Below are 20,272 nucleotides of genomic sequence, written 5' to 3'. Positions count from 1 at the left end.
AATTTCTGCTGGATCAAATATTTTCAGTTCACTCAATCATCTTCTTTGTGGTTCTTCACATACAGGACTTATTCTACTATATTAATGTTCTTCTTAGAGTTTGGCATACTAATCTAAATACCAGACTCCAGGAAGGATGGCATCAGGGGAAAGTAGAATAATGTCGTACATATTATTTGGGGCACATAATGTATTTAATGACAACTAAGGTGATTATTTTGGCGACAGGTAGGAAAAATACAAAGCTTTTTACATTAACATTCACAAAATTAAGAGACTTCTATAAACAAGACAGTCACCACATTTGTCAAAAGTAGGACTATTTTATCAATTTAAAGGAACTGAAATGACACGTCACAGAAGGTGTCAAGTATATGAAGCACAAACAGACCAAATTGAGGATTTGTGGAAAACTATGGTACTTCCCAGAAAATACACATATTAAATAAAACTAAGAGCTACTATTTACAATAAAAGGGACTTCCACAGGTGCTTGAAGCTCATCTATAGATTCTAGAGCTGTGCTATATTCATCAGTATGACCACAATTGCATAGCATCATACTTAATTACACAAGTTGGTATGCAATATAAATTTATATAGTTCTCAAAATAACTACTATCATGCTCATTTTAAAGTGCAGGAAAGAGAATATCAAAGAAATTAAGCAATCTGCCTTCAGATGGTAAGCAACGGAACCCAGATTTAAACATAGTCAACTCTAAACACATTTCCTAAACACCTCTCTAACAACATCCATTAGGGTATGATCTAATTAAAACACTATGCATTACAAATTGTTTAAAGCATTACAACAGATCAATAATAATCATAATTATTTTTCTGTCACATTTTCTTTGTCTACAAAATAGGAGAGAATATCTCTTAATTAACTATGCAAAGTTGATAGAGGAAATAGTAGAAGTGGTAAGACATGAAAAGAATTTCATTCAGTGTATGTATTCACAGGGAGAGATGGTAAATGAATTTCATTTCAGGACTACTTTGATAATTTCCATTTAGTAGATTAACTATATGGAGAACCATAATATATTATTATTGATGGGTGCTTATAAAACATTCCCCTATAAATTCATTCAATTCACATTTATTCTTAAGGCATGAAAGTTGAGCTTCCCTGACCCAAATAAATACTCTAAATTTCCACAGATTATCTCTTTAAAACAATAACCACTAACAAAAATCTGCTAAAACTCAAAACGAGCAAAATCAGAGATTGAGTTAAAGTCAAGAAGTTTTTCATAAGCCAGTTATGCATTCACTAGTTTTCCCTACTTTAGTTACAGATTTATTTATAGATCCTAATCATTTCAAAATTAAAATAAACTATGGATATTAATGGAATAAATTCTAAATTATCACACTGTAAAAAACAGAATATTAGAGACACAAAGATTCTTCTTTTTAAGATTTATTTATTTGAAAGAGAGACAGAACATACAAGAGCAGCGGGGAGGGACAGAGAGAAAATCTCCAGCAGACTCCTTGCTGAGCGAGGAGCCAAAGGCAGCGCTAGATTCCACAACCCCAAAATCATGACCTGAGCCGAAATCAAGAGAAGGAGGCTTAACCAACTGAGCCAACCAGGTGCCCCAGAGATATAAAGTTCTGAATAGCGATCCCAGTGTCACTGACTAAAAAATAAAAATTTTATTTTAAGTTTTACATGAAATGTTTTCACTCAAATATATCTATCAATATAAATAAGAGGGGGTGGCTTGGTTGGTAGAATATGCAACTTCTGATGTCAGGGTTATGGATTTGAGCCCCAACTAGGTGCAGATTGCTTAAAAATAAGATATAATAAAAAATACAAATATAAAACCAAGATATTTTTAAAAAAGAACTATGCCCCCAAAAGTGCAAAATATTCCTCAGATTTCTTCAGAACCCTAATAAAGAAACGTATGTAAAGATTAAAAATACACTAAAGTGAGAAAATGAACTGGCCAAATTAAAACAATTAGAAATAAATAAATAATATCTAATAGAAAATCAAATACTGCTTCTCTTGTATTCCTAACAATGGGTTTTTCTTTGCATTACCTTTTGTCAGATTCCAGCTTCCTAACGTGTAAGGTACATGTGCTGATGTGGACCACCATGTTAAATATATTTGTTTGAGAAATAATTAAGGGTCCACTATGGGTATTGTGCTGGGCACTAGGCTAGGTCCTGGCAAGTCTCCAACTCCACAAAAAAAAGGACTGCCTTAGCCTCAGAGATTATATTCTCATACAGAAGAGATTAAAGAAACACACAAAGAAATGTGAAAAGATTCCAATAAAGATACCTGACAATGCATTTCCATGAAGAGCCATCTTGATCATCCTGTTCTTCTATGTACATTCTGACATTATGATCTTGGTCCAACTGGTACCAGTACATGAGGCCATCTTTGTCTCGGCCAATTGGTTGGAGACGCATGGTATCAGCATCCTCCTCATTGATAATGTTCTTGAATTTGAGATTGTCATCAAACTGACACTCGCAGAGGTACTGGAAAATAGTCAAAACATGGTTTAAAATACCCCATTACCTAAATGTGGTATGTTTAAACACAGAACTAATTCAGAGATGGGAGCAGAAAAAAATATGTATAGTTTATCCATCTTTCACTATCCTCTCCCCACTTTTGTACAACCTGTTTAGAATAAGCAATTTAAAGAGATATTATTTCAAGTTATTACTTAAATTTACAGGTTTAATATTATCAATGACACAAAAATCATATTATATTTCAAAAGCACCGTGTACTAGTCTCCCAAATTTTATTACGTATAAAATTTTCAATGATTCTTTTTATTAAAGCTTTTAGATAACATTATTCTTGAAACAACTATTGGTGAATTAATTAAAATAATTGTAAAACATAATAAATTCATTACCTTTAGGAGTGCTAGTTTGCATTCAACACTCATTTCAAGATAGCCCTTCTTTTCCATCTCCCATGCCCAGGTGCTATTAAACTCTTGGCATATCTGTCAAACAAAGTTCGTATCTTAATACATAAAAGCAATTTATATTTACATTGGTATTTTATTGTAATTATGTTAACTATATTTATACATATTTATAATGGAACAAGTTTATAACAAATACATTCCAAGCCAAACGCATCCTTAAATACACCAGAAATGCTTACTTGTGACTAATGACTTAATTTAAGGTAGGCAGTGATCTCTAGAGCTCTCTCCTTTACTCTCAAGAATTTTATACATGTTTTATGGCACATTTTCCCAAATGCAAAAATTATCTAATTCCCCTTCCAAATGGCCTAGAAGTTCCTTGAGGACAATAGTTTATTTATCTCCATGCCTAGAATAGAGGTAGGCATTCAAAAATCATGTCAAATTATAGGCACATTTTTAAAAGAGCGATTTTATTTTATTTATTTATTTGAGAGAGAGAGAGAGAGAATGGAGGTAGGGGGAAGCAGAGAGAAAGGGAGAGACAGACTCTGCTCTGAGTGCAGAGCCCAATGTGAGGCTCAATCCCATGACCCCAAGATCACGATGTGAACGAAAATCAAGAGTAGGATGCTGAGCTAGCCAACCCCCCTGTAAGCATATTTTTAAAAAAGCCATTCTCCACCGCAACGTCCTCATTTTTTTTTTTTTTTTTTTTTTTGCGTAAAGATCCCTTTGTTTGGCATTTGAGACCTTCTAAAATGTGGCCATAACTTACATTTCTAGGTTCCTCTCCCTATACAAGCATTTCAGGCCAATCAGAGCCACTGTAACAATCTGAGAAAAGAAGATATGGATAACCACACCACTCAATAATAAGTATTAATCAGAAGAAATGCCATGGGTTGTATGACCTCAGTGAGCCAGTTTCTTCAGCAATAAAAGGGGAACAGTAACAATACTGACCTTAAATGTTACAAACAGGCATGAAAAATGATACAAAGTGTCTACTGACTCCATGCTCTTTGCTCTAATCCAAGAGGCAAGGAGTATAATGAAGGTCAAGAGAGAAGAACCAACCAAGGGACAAGATTATTTGGGAGCTTGGGCAATTAGCTAGATAGGCAGACAGCAGAAACATAAGCAGGCCAAGTGGAATTGCTTATATAATCACATTAACCCAAGAATAAGACCAAGCTGGCCCTCCTAGGAATGCTGCCCTTTTCCTGTTAAGCACCAAGTGAAAATAAGGCAAACAGGCCAAGAACGACATAATGGGAGATCTTCAAAGGCACAAAGGGAAGAATAAGCTCTCCATTCTCTGGAATACCACATGTTTCTGGCTGACAGCACTACATAGTGTAGAGAGAAAAAAAATTCATATACAAAGGAAAAGGAAATTTGGCAAATATTACATAGGGAGGACCCTAAAGTAATTATATCAAAAGCTAAAAAGGTCAGAATCTGAAGGATCTTTTGACAAATATATACAAATGGCGAACAAGGATAGGAAAATATGATTATCATTAGTCATTAAGTAAACACATATTAAAACCACAATGGAATACTACTTCATATCCATAAGGACAGTTGTATCAAAAAAGAGCTCAGTGATCTCAGGGTCCTGAGATCCAGCCCCACATCCGGCTCCATGCTCAGCTCGTGGTGATTCTGCTGGAGTTTCTCTCTCTACCCCATCCCAAGCTCACATGCTGGCACGCTCTCTCTTGCAAACAAAAAATAAATCTTGAGGAAAATAGTAAATGGTGTGAGGATGTGGAGAGACCAATATGCACAGGCTGTTGATGGGAATCTAAAGTGGTGCAGATGTTTCATTAAAAAGCTAAGCAGTTCTCAAAATGTTAACACTGAGCTATCACATGACTTAGCAATTCCATTTCTAGGAACAGTGAAAATACATGCCCATGCAAAAACCTATATAACGTTCATAGTAGCATTTTTAAGAATAGTTAAAAGGTGGAAACAACCCACATATCCATCAACTGAAAAATGGATAAATAATATATGGAATATCCAGAAATCCATACAGTGGAATTTTATACAGCTATAAAAAGAAATGAAGTACTGATACACTGTACAGTTTGGATAAACATAAAACACATTATGCTCAGTGAATGAAACCAGATACAAAAGGTTACATATTGTATGGCTCGATGTATATGAAACTTACACAACAGTCAAACACAGACTGTAAGTTTACTAATAGTTACCAGGGGGAAGGTAGAGGGAGGAACAGGGAGTGACTGCTAATGAGCAAATTCCTTTTCAGAGTGATAAAATGTTCTAGATTTAAGATAGTGGTTATGACTGCACAACCTAATGAGTATACTAAAAAACGCTGAATTGTTTATTTTAAAAGGGTAAAATGTCTGGGCGCTTGGGTGGCTCAGTGGGTTAAAGCCTCTGCCTTCCGCTCAGGGTCCTGGGATCGAGCCCCGCATCGGGCTCTCTGATCAGCAGGTAGCCTGCTTCCCTCTTTCTCTGCCTGCCTCTCTGCCTACATGTGATCTCTGTCAAGTAAATCAAATCCTTAAAAAAAATAAATAAAAGGGTAAATGTCATGGTATGTGACTAATATCTCAATTTAAAACAAAATCAGAGGGATAATCAAGAATGGACAACCCAGTATATGACTTGGATGAAGCACCTACTGAGTGTCCCGCTACATACCATACCCTTGGAAAGAAGAGGATGTTGGCTGACAATTTTAGAGGCTCAGTCTGAGGGTGGGAATGCTCACAGTCAGCATCTGAGAGAGGCTGAGAATGAAAACAGCTCCAATGCCTGCTTGACAACCCAAGAACCGAGGCACAGCCAATGGCTCATGTAGTCAGATACCAAATACAAATGAACAACTCAATTATCTTTTATCATGTGAAAGGGGAGAAAAGTGAAAGTGAAAGAGAGGTAAATAAATAGATAATTAAGACAGAGGCCTCTCTGCCTCTATCTTAAGGTACATTACTGCTTACCTTCAATTACTAACCTTCCTTATTTATCGCTTAGGGTACAAAACTTCTGTGCTGATATTTGGAGGTGAATATGCTACTCATTTGGTTCTTTAATAAGGCAATACAGACATATTATTGTGCCATTTATAGAAAAACAAACCTTGAAACCTAGTATCATATTTGCCCAAACAGCTATGACCTACTGCTATCACAAAGTAAAGACTGTAAAATTAAGAAAAAAAAGAATACTTTAAATGAAAAATAATTATGCAGGACTATATAAATCTATGCGAGGGGTCAGCAAACTTGTTCTGTTAAGGGCCAAATAGGAAATAATTTAGGTTTTGTAGACCATATGGTCTATTTTCAACTACTCAACTCTGCTGCTGTAGTGCAAAAAGCAACCACAGAAAATACATAAATGAGTAAACTTGGCTGTGTTCCAATACCACTTTATTTATGGATAAGGAAATCTGAATTTCATATAATTTTCGTATGTCAACCATTCTCCAAACCATTTAAATATGTAAAAAACACTCTTAGTTTTCAAGCCATACATAAGTAGACAGCAGGCCAGATTTGGCCCATGGGCCTATGTTTGCCTAGAGTGACAGAAACTGTGTCTATGAGACTGTCTATAATAGCTATTCTTGGATCCTTGTGAGACAGGGAAACTAAAGGGACCCTTTGAAAAACTGCTTCTTTTCCTGCTTCTATTCCTTTTAGGATCTACACCCTCACCATACACATCTTATGGAACAGATAATGTATGTCCTCCTTGTAAAGGTCAAGGAGGTAATGACTTCTTTGGAAGTCTTCCAGCACAATAGATAATATCTAAGGAGTAACCAGGCAGGGTCAGCACGAGTGCTTTCCAAGACCCCTGGCTGTAACTGGTACGTAAGTGACTTATGAGGAACATCTAACACTGAACTTAGTCTCCGGATGCCTGAGAAGACACGTGAACCAGACAACAATCCTCAATAAAAACGCAGACCCCAAGCAAGACTCAGTTTCCTTTCCTTTCTGAGTCTCCCAGACGTTCTCTCTGTATCTGCACTCTCTCTTCATCTTTAATAAACTCTGCTCTCACTTCCTTTTGGCTCACATTTTATTTCTATTCTGCACAAAGCCAGGCTGCTAGAAGGGAGGTGGGTGGGGGGTAACTGCGTGATGGACATTAAGGACGGCATGTGATTTGATGGGAAAAAAAGGGGGGGGGAACCAAGGACCCTCTTGGCTGATCCTGAGAGAACCCCTCTGGGTCCGAGGACCTGGCAACAGTCTGCATCACTTGAAGGAAGAGGATCCTTATTATTAGATTATTAATTCATATTAACTCCCCATGCCCCAACTTGATTCTAATCAGTCTTGCAAATATAATTTGGTTTTGCATGCAATTTCTCTTTAGAGAATGTTCCAGTATTTAAAACATGAACATTTTTGTATAACGTTCATATTTATCACCCTAAGTTATTGTTCCATAATACTGGTTTTATGTTTGAGTCTCTCTAATCTGGTTAATGAGAGGTCATATCCTGTTGTATCACCCTGCATGGTGCCCCAGGAACAGTCTTTCTGATACACACATGAAATCAAAGTTCTGTGCCTGCAAGGCTGAATGCCATTTAGGCTTCTTGGCCATGTGCCTGCTGCCATTCCAGTAACCCCGGGGGCTGTCTTTTCCTCCTAATTTACACACAGAAAAACAAAGATGAGGATGGAAAATGGGGGGGGGGCAGATTTAAAAGTCCATATCATCTCAGTATTTACAGGAAAGGAAAGGTGGTTTCACATGCCTACACAGCAAATACATAGAATTTATCTCAGCGAGATCATTAACACATTAATCTTGGAGACATATAATCCTTCTCTTTTTGACAACACAGAACATAAACCATTAAAAGGGGGCCGGGTTGGGGGGGGGCATTAAAAAGGGAAGGGATGGGGTGGAGCAAAGAACTGTAAAAACCTTCAGCATGAACACCCAAACCCCTGAATTAAGAGACTAAATCTGCCTCCCCCCCACTCATGTTCACATATGCGCTCTTCCTCTCGAATAAATAAAGAAAATCTTAAAAAGTGAGAGAGAGAGATACTAAGTAACTCTAATGGCTTCTTGCAGCCTCAGGACTTGTCCCTGGAACCACTCTGCTCCCTAAGTTCCTGTCTAGAAAATTCAAGGTTTCCAAAATAATTTACTGTGTGTTCCAACCAACACCTGATCTAAGTCCCTGAATTCCCTTTTCCATTTATTTGAAAAATAAACAAACAAAACCTTACAATTGTAAATCTTCTCTCTATCCTTTTGAGATATATATGTATCTCCTATAAGAGTGTCTTTCCCAAGGACTGGAAAGCCATTCCTTTGATTTATAATCATCAGAAGGACAGGACCCCCTAGACTCTGTGGGAAGGCAGAAAGTTTATCTTTCAAAGTTAGCAGGCACAGAAGGCCTAAACAAGTTGACTGACCAACTTTCAGACCAATCCTCAAACTTACTTTTTGTAACTGTTCCTTTCTCTATCCCCCTTTTCCTCCCTCATGTCCACTTCCTGAAGCCCTCTGACTCCCTTTAAAATACCAGTCACCTCGGGACAAACTGGAATTGAGCTCAGCTCCTCCTCCTACCACAATAATTAGTGAATAAAGTCTGTCTTCACTGCCTTTATTTATCAAGGTGGGTGGGGGGGCTGTCTTCAGTTACCATTCAGATGAAAATCTCTACTTTATAATTGAGAAACACGTTAAGTTTATAAAGAGATTAATTGATCTGGAGATTCCAACAATATTTACTGAGTACCTACTCTATGACAGAAACTAGTCAAGGAGCTGGGATACCATGAGGAAGCAGACCGTCAACCTGCTATCACAGAGCTTATGTTCTAAAAGATAGTACAGCAGGTAAAAATAAGAAAATATCAAGTAGAGGCAAATGCTATGTTGAAAACAAAAGTGCTACAGAAAGATTGTGTATCACTCTGGTTGGGTGCTCAGAGAAGGCCTCATTAAAAAAGTTGACATTTGACATAAAAAGTTGAGACAGAGAAATCAGCCACAAGAAGATGTGAAGTAGGAATGCTCCAGGCAGAAGAAACAAGCTAGCACAAAGGCCTTCAAATCTGGCATATTAGAAAAACAGAAAAAAAGATCAGTATAAATTAAGCAGAACAAAGGGGAAAGTGGCAGAAGATAAAGTTAAAGAGGTAAGCAAGGGCAAAACTATGGAGGCCAAGGTAAGAAATTAAGATTTTATTTCAAATAAAATGGGAGGCCACTGTAAGATTTTAAATGGGGGAATAACAAAATCTGATCCATGAATAGCTGCTGTAAATGGACTATAAAGGGGAAAAAATGGAAACTTGGAAACCAATTTTAAGGCAAGAGATAATGATGCTGGAGCACCTGGGTGGCTCAGTCGCTGGGCATCTACCTTCAGCTCAGGTTGTGAACCCTGGGTCCTGGAATCCAGCCCTGCACTGGGCTCCCTGCTCAGCAGCAAAGCCTGCTTCTCTCTCTCCCATGCCCCCTGCTTGTGTTCCCTCTCTCATGGTCTTTCTGTTAAATAAATAAATAAATAAAATCTTTCAAAACAAACGAAGAAAATTAATCATAACCAAGAGATATAGTTTAAAAAGAGAGAGAGATAATGATGCCATGGACTATGGTGGCAGTAGTGGGAACAAAAAGAAGGAACTGCATCTTGGGGAATTGGGGATAGAATACAGGACTTTTTTTTTTTTTTTGTTAAAGACTCTTATTTAATATATTACTTGACAGAGAGAGATCACAAGTAGGCAGCGAGGCAGGCAGAGAAAGAGAGGGAAGCAGGCTCCCCGTTGAGCAGAGAGCCCGATGCGGAACCTGATCCTGCAACAACTGACCTGATCCCAGGACCCCGAGATCATGACCCGAGCCGAAGGCAGCGGCTTAACCCACTGAGCCACCCAGACGCCCAGAATCCAGGACTTTTGACAGAACATATGTGGACAGTGACTGGAAAGGAAAAACAAAGGTGACATCTACATTCCTTAGCTTGAACAAACAAAGGACAAAAGTGCTTTAAACAAAAGTATTAAGATAGGATAATCCCTCAGAGAAGAGAGCTGATAAGAGGTTTGTTTTATACCTAACGGAGTCTGAGGTGATCCATATGACATCTAAGAAGTATCTCCTTCAAAGTCAGTGACTGAGCTAGGGCTGGAAGCTTAGGATTCCTGCTTCAGAGTTCTTTCCACTGGACCATACAGTCTTCATACAAACCTTTTCAAATCTGAGTCAAATAAAATCTGAGTGCTGAGAAGTCAACTTATCTTCATACCCCTAGCTTGTAACAAAGTATGCGACCCAGCAGATACAAAACAAGTATCTAATAAATGAATGAAAGAAACACAAAAATAATGCTTTTACTTTAATTTTTTAAAAAATTCTTTTTGGCTAACCACCATCCAACATAACACATCTTTAAGAACATTAAAAATTCTTACTAGAATAGTACTAACAGCTAACATTTATTGCATATTTACTATGTGCCATCTATTGTTTTTATTGCTTTCAAACATTAATGCAGTGGGGGAATTGGGTGGCTCAGTCGGTTACATGTCTCCCTTTGGCTCAGATCATGATTCCAGAGTCGTGGGATCGAGTCCTGCATTAGGCTTTTTGCTCAGTGGGGAGCCTGCTTCTCCCTCAGCCTGCCACTCCCCCGGTTTGTGCGCTGTCTCTCTCTCTCCGACAAATAAATAAAATCTTTAAAAAATAAACATAAATAAAATATTAATGCAGTCAATTCCCACAAGCCTTAGATGTATGTGCTCTTATCCTCAGGAAGTAATATGCTTTACCGAAGGAATGAGAGTTAACAATAATTGGTATCCATAGTCATTCATGGTGAAATCAGTATATAGTTATTCAGGTCAGCTGTCACCAACAGAATTGTGAACAAAGGCTCGAATGAGAATTATAAACTATCTAGGTCCATTCTTTATATTCAAATTACAACCCACCAAGTTTCCCTGACCTAATATTTAATTATGTCCAACAGTTTTGTATGTCGTATTATTCCTGGAGGGCTAAACTGAAAATACTACATATTGGGAGGGGAAAGGTTAACAGTCTCTGCTTTAAGAAGTGCACGACTCAGAAAGAAAGATGGAAACATATAATTACAGGGGGAAAGGATGGTCAAGGAGTTATCTACAAACTGAGCAACTAATACATTTATCAACTACCACAGAAATAGAGAGGAGAGAAACCCTAATACAGCCAATGGACAAAATGGTATCAACTGCAACAACTCAAGAGGAAGGTTTTATTTAAGTGGTGACTTTTATGTTAGGACCTGAAGGATGAATAGGTTTTACAAGACAACGAGGTGAAGAAAATTTCAGGAAGAAAAAAACAATATGCAAAGCCAAGGGGATGTGGGTGATACTGGTATGTCCTGTCAATGTGAGGGTGAAGAAAAAAGTTCTTTCTGCTGAGCCTGAGAGCCCTAGACAGCTAGTGCTTGGATTTGGGAGTGGACACAGACAAGGCCGTGAGGGAAGGGAGTAAGCAAGGCTATAAAAATAGGCCATGGCTCGTAAATATGAGAGCTCAACAAGCATTTGGAAGCACTATTAAAAAACAGTTCTGTTGCACTATGCAAGACAGGACAGTAGAGTCTGATGCCTAGAAGAAGACCCACTAAAGCCCGTTTTCCAACAATTCAATGGAAAGGGATTGAAGCTCACACTAAACTACTGAGAGAGGCAGATTCAGGTTCCTAGTCTTGTGCACCTTACAAAAGCAGTAAGTTTCGTGTTTAACATATGGTTTTACTATTTACAATATAACTTTCTCATTATTTCATTTGAGGTAGGCACCCTGCAAAACTACAAGAGTTTTGAAAGCAATACAAAGTCTGATTCTTCTTTCTGTTTTCTATGATACCTACCAAGTACAAGGCCTTGCTGACATGATAGTGGTCACTCAGTAAATATTTACTGTGGCAATGTTCTCTGCTCTAACTATTGAGAGGATTTACTATTATTGTGGGATATTTGCGAATACTGCCTATAAGAATGCATTAAGACTTGTATAGAATAGATGTTTAATTTCTTAAAAAATATACAGGAAATGTTTCAATGGTGAGATATCTCAAGCAACAGGGTTTGTTGTGTGTGTGCTTTTAAAGATTTTATTTATTTATCTGAGAGAGAGACCGGGAGAGAGAGTATGAGAGGGGAGAAGGTCAGAAGAAGCAGCAGACTCCCCACGGAGCAGGGAGCCCAAGTGGGACTCAATCCCGGGACTCTGGGATCATGACCTGAGCCGAAGGCAGTTGTTCAACCAACCAAGCCACCCAGGTGCCCAAGCAATAGGGTTTTAAAAACCTCAAAAGAAATACCAAAACTCCCAACTGACAGAGTATAAGCATGTGTTAATTAATTAGCTCATTCCACATTTTATCAGGATGTACTATGTCCCAGACACTGTACTTGCCACAAGGATAAGTAAGATACTGTAACAGCTGCTGAAGGAGCTCAGGATTAGAGGGATAAGCAGCTGAAATCTCAGTTAACTTATAAATAGGGCACATTTACAACATGGCAAAAATTTAAAAGGCTACTCTCAAAGTAACCTATTCTGAAGTCTTGGTCAAGGAAAAGGTACCCTGAAAATATGTAAAATAAGTCAAGCAAGAAAAATAAAATCTCTATCAAAGCTATTTTATATTCATAAGTAAGATTAACCATATATCTAAAATGCAATTAAAATGAAAAGAGTGTGATTGTTAAGTGCCTCTTTCCAAGAAATCTGCTTTATATCAGTAATCTAGGTAAATCAAAGTATAAAGGGAGATAAGGTTTTTAGGATCATAGAGGTTGAGATTCAAATCCTTGCTCTCCCTATCAGCAATGTGATCTTGTTTCAATCAACTGCCATTCTGAATTACCACTTTGAATTTCAGGATCTTCACCTGTAAAGTAGAGGTTTTGCTGCTGGTAAAAAGATAAGAAAGATGCTTATCAACTACTCACCATGCTATAGCTTCCTTATGTAAATGCAAACCTAAAAACATTTCCAGAACCAATTGGGACACTAGTAGAAACAGAAGGAATTAAGAGCTGGTAGGAAGTATATCAGTGTTCTTCAAACTGTACATAAACATTGCTCATGATATTTTCATTTTAAACACACACACACATAACATGTCTAAGATTTAAATAAAATTATTGGTGACTTGTTTTAATTTCCTACATTTATTTTCTGGGTAATTAACTTCATTTAAAATGCACTCAGGAGGGGCACCTGGGTGGCTCAGTGGGTTAAAGCCTCTGCCTTCTGCTCAGGTCATGATCTCAGGGTCCTGGGATTGAACCCCGCATCGGGCTCTCTGCTCAGCGGGGAGCCTGCTTCCTCCTCTCTCTCTCTGCCTGCCTCTCTGCCTACTTGTAGTCTCTATCAAATAAATAAATAAAAATCTTAAAAAAAAAAAATGCACTCATGAGGCCAGAAGTGGAAGCCCTCATGTCCTATCTCTAATCAACTGCAGATGAACAAGTACTACATGACTATCCCAGCCAGAAGAAAGGTTTTCTTCTTGCCAGTAAACAGCCCAGCCAATGAGAGACAGTCACAACTCAGCCAATGAAAAGCCACTATACTATAAACTCTCAGTTTAGGACTCTAAGATTACAGTCCCTCCCAACACCTCCTTCCCTCCATGAAAAGATAGGTCCTCCCCTTTGTTCTCTGGACTTGCCCAGCTTGCTTGAGCTTAACTGCAAGTCTCTGCTATTCCCTAATAACCCATTTCGTAAAAGAACGCACAGTTTTATTTTTAAGGTTAATAAACCCAATATTACACTGAATGGCTTCCCGTTTTATGTATGCTCTGTATCCAACATGACAGTGAAATGTTGAAGCTAAGATTACTGCTAGGTCTACAGAAAATTCCCCAATGGTTGTACTCCTCATAATTTTATTGTGGGGAGATTATATACATATACATAAAATTTTAAAATAAAATTTGCCATTTTAACCATTAAGTGCACAATTCAGTGGCATTAATTACATTCACGATGTTGTATAACCATTATCACGTTTTATTTCCCAAACTTCTTTATCACCCAAATAGAAACTCTTTTTTTTTTTTTTAAAGATTTTATTTATTTATTTGTTTGACAGAGAGAAATCACAAGTAGATGGAGAGGCAGGCAGAGAGAGAGAGAGGGCAAAGCAGGCTCCCTGCTGAGCAGAGAGCCCGATGCGGGACTTGATCCCAGGACCCTGAGATCATGACCTGAGCCGAAGGCAGCAGCTTAACCCACTGAGCCACCCAGGCGCCCCAAATAGAAACTCTTTAACCCAAAGCAGTACCTCCCCACTTTCCTCCCACCTTGCAGCACCTGGTAACCTATATACCTTCTGTTTCTATGAAGTAGAACCTGTTCTAGATAGTTCATATAAGTGGAACTAACCAGTATTTGTCCTTTTGTGCCTAGCTTCTTTCACATTACCATATTTTCAAGGTTTATCCATGTTGTAGCAAGTATAAGAACTCTATTCCTTTTGAGGAATGAAAGATAGTCCATTGTATGAATATACCACATTTTCCTTATCTATTCATCTGTCGAATGACAACTGGGTAGTTTCAATCCTTTGACTATTAGGAGTTATTCCACAATAAACACTGGATACAAGTATCTGAGTCTCTGTTTTCAATTCTCTTAAGGATACAGCTAGGAGTGAAATTGTTGGGTCATATGGCAATTCTATGTTTAGCTTTTTGAGGAACTGTCAAACTGCTTTCCACAGCAGCTGCACCATTCTGCATTCCCATTAGGAGCACAGGAGGAGGGTTTCAATAACTTCACAACCTTACCAATACTTCTTTTCTTTCCTTTTTTTTTTTAATAGACATCCTCAGGTGTAAAATGATATCTCACTGTGGTTTTGATTTGTATTTCTCCAATGACTAAAGATGATGAGTACTTTATTGTGTGCTATTTATTAATCTTGGTACACCTTTGGACAAATGTCTACTCAAATATTTTGCTCATTTTTAAATTGGGTTATTGTTTTGTTGGGTTTTAGGAGTTTCTTATATACTCTGGATATTAAATTCTAATCACTTACATAATTTGCAAATATTTTCTTCCATTCTGTAGGTTGTCTTTGCACTTCATCATGTCCTTTGATGATCATGATCAAGTCTAATTCATCTTTCTCTTGTTGACATGATTTTGGGGTCTTATCTAAGTATCATGCCAAATCTAAGGTTATGAAGATCTATCCCTGTGTTTTATTCTAAGAGGTCTGTTTCACCTCCTTCATTTAGATTGTTGAAAGAATTTAATTTTTGCATATGATATAAGGTAGGTATCTTGAATTTTGCAAGTTGTTAAATTTCAAAAATACATATTTTGTACCATAGACAACAGTCAAAAATAGTTGTTGTTTTAAGAATTATTGGGCCACCTGGCTGGCTCAGTCATTAGCTGTCTGCCTTCAGCTAGGGTCATAATTCTGTGGTCCTGGGATCAAGCCCTGGGTCAGGCTCCCTGTTCTGCAGGAAGCCTGCTTCTCCCCCTCCCACTCCCCCAGCTTGTGTTCCCTCCCTCCCTCTCTCTCTCTCTGTCAAATAAATAAATATTTTATTAAAAAATTTTAATATTTATTTTAGAGAGAGAGAGAGAACCAAAGCAGACTCCATGCTGAGCAGGAGGCTGACAAGGGACTGGATCTCATGACCCTGAGATCACAACCTGAGCCAAAACCAAGAGTCTGATGCTCAACCAACTGTACCACCCAAGTGGCCCCAGAAAAAGTTTTTAAAATATGACATAAATTTTATATACTCCACCCTCTCATTTTCAGCTTAAACAAGAATAGCAATAAGCATATAAAGTAACACAACAATTTTCAATGGTAGGAACATTTTATACTTAGGAAGATTTTATTTTTACTTCCTAGGTTTATCTGCTGAGCTAAAGCAATAAGAAAAAACTTTATGATTTTTATATAACTTCTTTAAAAACACATTAATATTCGAGCTATAGGAATGTTTACTAAGTAAATAACTGCTGTGAAGGAACGGTACTTCTAAATATGTAACTGACAGGTGTGCACACTTGGGGGAAAAAAATCTTAAGAAGAAAAGTTGGGTCCTGAAGTCTACTCAAGGGCACACTTGTCACAAGAGGTTTCCCAGCCATAATTAAGGTAATTCAGATAGTTGCTCTATGGGAAGGCCTTCAGGTATATTATTATCACAAAACATTCATTGAACCACCTGAAGTTACATAGTTGTTCAGGAAAAAACCAAAGAAAATAAAACCCAGTACTTCTATATCCACAGGTATAGATAATTTGGGCCAAGCTGCTGTTGGTTTCCAAAGGAATGCCAGCCACAGCAAAGAAAAAAGTTCCTTAAAATCACTATGCTGTTTTCCTATTCATTATTTTTTATTTTTATTTATTTTTTTAATGATTTTATTTATTTATTTGACAGAGAGAAGTCACAAGTAAGCAGAGAGGCAGGCAGAGAGAGGAGGAAGCAGGCTCCCCGCGGAGTAGAGAGCCCAACGCAGGGCTCGATCCCAGGACCCCGGGACCATGACCCGAGCCGAAGGCAGAGGCTCCAACCCACTGAGACACCCAGGCGCCCCCTATTCATTATTTTTTAAATAACATTTGCTAGTTTCCAACTATTTGACAAAGGCAATATGCTGAAAATATTTAAATACACTTTCATGAGAAAACAGAGGGTTCAAAAGAAGTAACTTTTCTACATAGTAATTAGTAGAGTTCATAGTTTTCCCCATTACATATCCAGCTCTTTCTACATCACCATATGCAATCCAGTTATGAGCATAAATTATGGCTGCTCACACCTTACCACAGAGTAAACAGTACTCTTTAGGGAACATTTTACAAAGTTAAAAGTATGTGGAAATATTTTCCAATATATGAAATACTTTCTGTTAAGTATTCATGGTGACATGAGACAAACTTGTGTTTAATCCTTGCTTCAGTATCTACTATCGTGACCTTGGGAGTAGTTTAATTTGCCATGATATGGGGGCTGTTTTCAACTACATAATGTACATAAAATAGCATAAGACCTAGTATATACTAAGCGCTCAAATATTAGCCCTTACCATTATTATTAAAAACTAAGTTCTGGAGAAACTGAAACACACATAAATTGCTGGTGGGAAGGTAAAATGGTACAATGGCTATAAAAAAAAGTCTGGCAGTTCCTCAAAAAACTTAACATAAAATTACCATGTGACCCATCAATTACAATCTTAGGTATACAGACAGGAGAAATGAAAATACACAGTCATACAAAAACTGGTACATTACTGTTAGAGAATAATTCCACATGATCATTAACTGATGATATGGATTAATACAATGTGGTATTATCCATATAATGGTATACGATCTGGCAATAAAAAGAAATTAAATACTGATGCATGTTCCAATATGGATAAACCTTAAAATCATTATGTTAAATGAAAGACTCAGACACAAAAGGCCACATAATTTTTATGATTCCCAATCACAAGAAATGTCCAATATAGGCAAATCCATTGAGACAGAAGTACATTACTGGCTGCCAGAGGATTGGGAGAGGGGGCTGTGACCGGGACTGTTGTTAATAGGTATGGAGGTTATTTTGAGAGTAATGGAAATGTTCTGTAACTAGATAGTGGTTATAGTGCACAATACAGTGAATATACTAAAACCAATTAATACACTTCAATACTGCAAATTTTATGTTCTAAGAACCGCACCTCGGGCGCCTTGGTGGCTCAGTGGGTTAAGCCTCTGCCTTCAGCTCAGGTCATGATCCTGGGGTCCTGGGATCAAGTCCCGCATTGGGCTTTCTGCTTGGCAGGGAGCCTGCTTCCCTCTCTCTCTCTGTCTGCCTCTCTGCCTACTTGTGCTCTCTCTCTCTGTCAAATAAATAAAATCTTTTAAATAAAATTAAAAAAAGAATGGCACCTCAATAAAAAAGAAAACACCAATTAACATATTAGCAAGGCAAATAAAAATGAAAAATATCCTTAGTTTAGCTTTGAAAAATAAATGTAGCAGTAGAGAAATATCTAATGCTTATCAATATGAACAAACTAACAAATGCTAAATGACTTGCTAACAACAGAAAACAATCATCCCTAAAGGAGTTAAAAACAATGGGTCTTTTTGAAATTACCATTTAGATTAAGGCCATCTACTGCCAAGTTCATTCACTTTCAAAAGATTTCTAAACCTTTTATTAGGGACCAAGGGACAGAGAAAGTCCTTGTCTTCTGTTTACTTCTGAAGCATAAATGAATGAGGTATGGTTCTGGAGAGGGGGAAACACCCCAAATGAGACATATTAGGTTCTTGTCTACTCAACGTCATTCTCTCTCAAGTATTAAGCCCCAGAAAAAAAACTCTGCTTATTCTAAAAAACATTTATTTTTATATGTAACATTTCATAAAATCAAGAGCCTTTCAAGATCAATGATTACATTCAACATAATAGCATTTCTTTTTTCTTTGAAAATCCATCTCTAAATCATTAGTGTGGCATGCACTGAGGAAATCACAGAAATCAAAGAAAAACAGCAGTAATAAATTGCCATTGTGTCTTAGAAATTATTCTGAGGCTAAAGGAAATCAACGATGATTTGATTTAAAGGATAATTTATTAAAACTTGGCTTTCCCATTACTTTTCAAGGCCATTACATGGCTGTTTTCAGGGCAGGCGGTAGAGCAGCAGGAAAGCCAAAGCAACAGGTACTGAATATATGTTGAGGGAAGATATGTTTATTAACATGTTGATATTCATTATCTACGGCCAAAGTGTATAAAATTGGTCATGTGGTATCTAACCACCACTGGAAATAGAGGAGCTTCACGGAAGCATGAGAGTTCACTTGCAGAGAAATTTCTTTGTGACTCACCAAGTCAAAAAGGAATGTGAAGCTCAATAAGGCCAAGGCCTATCCAACTTAGTAAGGAGTTAACAGATCCTGGCAGAAGTCCTAGTTTCAATTTCCACTCACTGAGTTTCTTTATTTTTAGGAGGGTGATTCCACCTTAAAAATAAAAAGGCACCAGCGAGATTTGATTTCCTTTACACTCTAGATAATACTGGAGAATATATGCCAGCAAGTGTAGGATGTGGCAATACCATGAATGCTCTTGGTTGCACTGTGTTGCTAGATAACCTCTCTCTTTCTCTCTCTCTCAGTTATCAAGACTTATTGGTCCTGCTTTCCAAATAGCGCTCACGTCCACCCTCTTCCTTCCATCCTTACTGCCAAAACCTTAACTCAGGTCTCTTCATTGCTCAGTCAGATTATCACAAGAGCTTCCTTTCACATGATCTCTGGGCTTCCCTGCATTACCATTCTTTCTAGGTACTTCATATTACACTGAGCTCAGCTACTGATAATTTAACAAATTTCTGCTCCTTCTACAGGTCTTAGTCCAACTGTTTTAGGGAGACACTAATAAAAGAAAACAAAGAGATGCCAATGCTGACTGATCTGTAGCAGCAGTATAGTCTGCTAAAACGAGGCTTAGTAGAAAAAGCTTAGATGGGTAACATCAGCTACGAGTCAAGCAACAGGGCCTAGCAGATGCCACAAACCTGCTCTGGACTTAAACAGAATTTTATATTATATTCTACTGACTTCAAAAGGAAAAGAAATAGGTCTCCATTATAGATCATGCACAATGATGCCACTAAGAGAATGATAAAAGATCAAGAGACTCCTAACAGGGAAGGTAAAAATTCCATCAGATAACTACCTAATACAGCTAAAGAGTACAACAAATAAGCAAATACAGAATCAAGCTTATCAGCAGAACTGAAAGGAAACTGAAATTGTCTAAGTGATTATTTAGTTCATCTAAAATTGATGCATAAAAAGATGGGAAAAAAGCACTCAAGATGCTTACAACCTACAAAAAAAGACAAATAGGAGTGACAATATTAGTGGTATTTTGTAGGCTTGGATGCTGGCTCTGCCATTTCTGGCAATGTGAGGCCAAACACGTTATTTCATGTCTCAAAATCAAAATCCTTTTGCATAGAAGAAATAACTACTCCAAAGGTGAGCTATATAAGGTAAGTATTAAATACAGTGCCTGGTACATAGTGAACATCCAATATAAAAACCATATAATGGGGGTCTGGGTGGCTCAGTCAGTTTAGAGTCCGATACTTAATTTTGGCTCAGGTCATGATCTCAGGGTAGTAGGATCAAGTCCCGTGTCAGGCTCTGCACTCAGCACGAAGTCAGCTTGTCTCTCTCACTCTGTTTCTCCCCTGCTTGTGATCTCTCTCCAAAATAAGAAAATAAAATCTTTA

At 37.6% G+C, this 20,272-nt stretch overlaps 1 protein-coding gene across 2 annotated transcripts in view; it reads right to left on the bottom strand.

The window, feature by feature from the left end:
- RSF1 (remodeling and spacing factor 1) overlaps positions 1-20,272 on the bottom strand; it is a 165,082-nt gene that overhangs the window by 73,842 nt on the left and 70,968 nt on the right. For both annotated transcript variants that reach the window (XM_059188100.1, XM_059188089.1), the window contains exons 3-4: positions 2,910-3,002; positions 2,315-2,520 (exon numbers count right to left, since the gene is read on the bottom strand). In XM_059188100.1, coding sequence (XP_059044083.1) covers positions 2,315-2,520; positions 2,910-3,002 — 299 coding nt within the window. The remainder of the gene's footprint in view (positions 1-2,314; positions 2,521-2,909; positions 3,003-20,272) is intronic.

This window comes from Mustela lutreola, chromosome 1 (assembly GCF_030435805.1).
Source record: "Mustela lutreola isolate mMusLut2 chromosome 1, mMusLut2.pri, whole genome shotgun sequence".
Taxonomy (NCBI): Eukaryota; Metazoa; Chordata; class Mammalia; order Carnivora; family Mustelidae; genus Mustela; species Mustela lutreola.
Note: the sequence above shows the minus strand (reverse complement) of the source record. Positions and strands in the feature narration are given on the sequence as shown.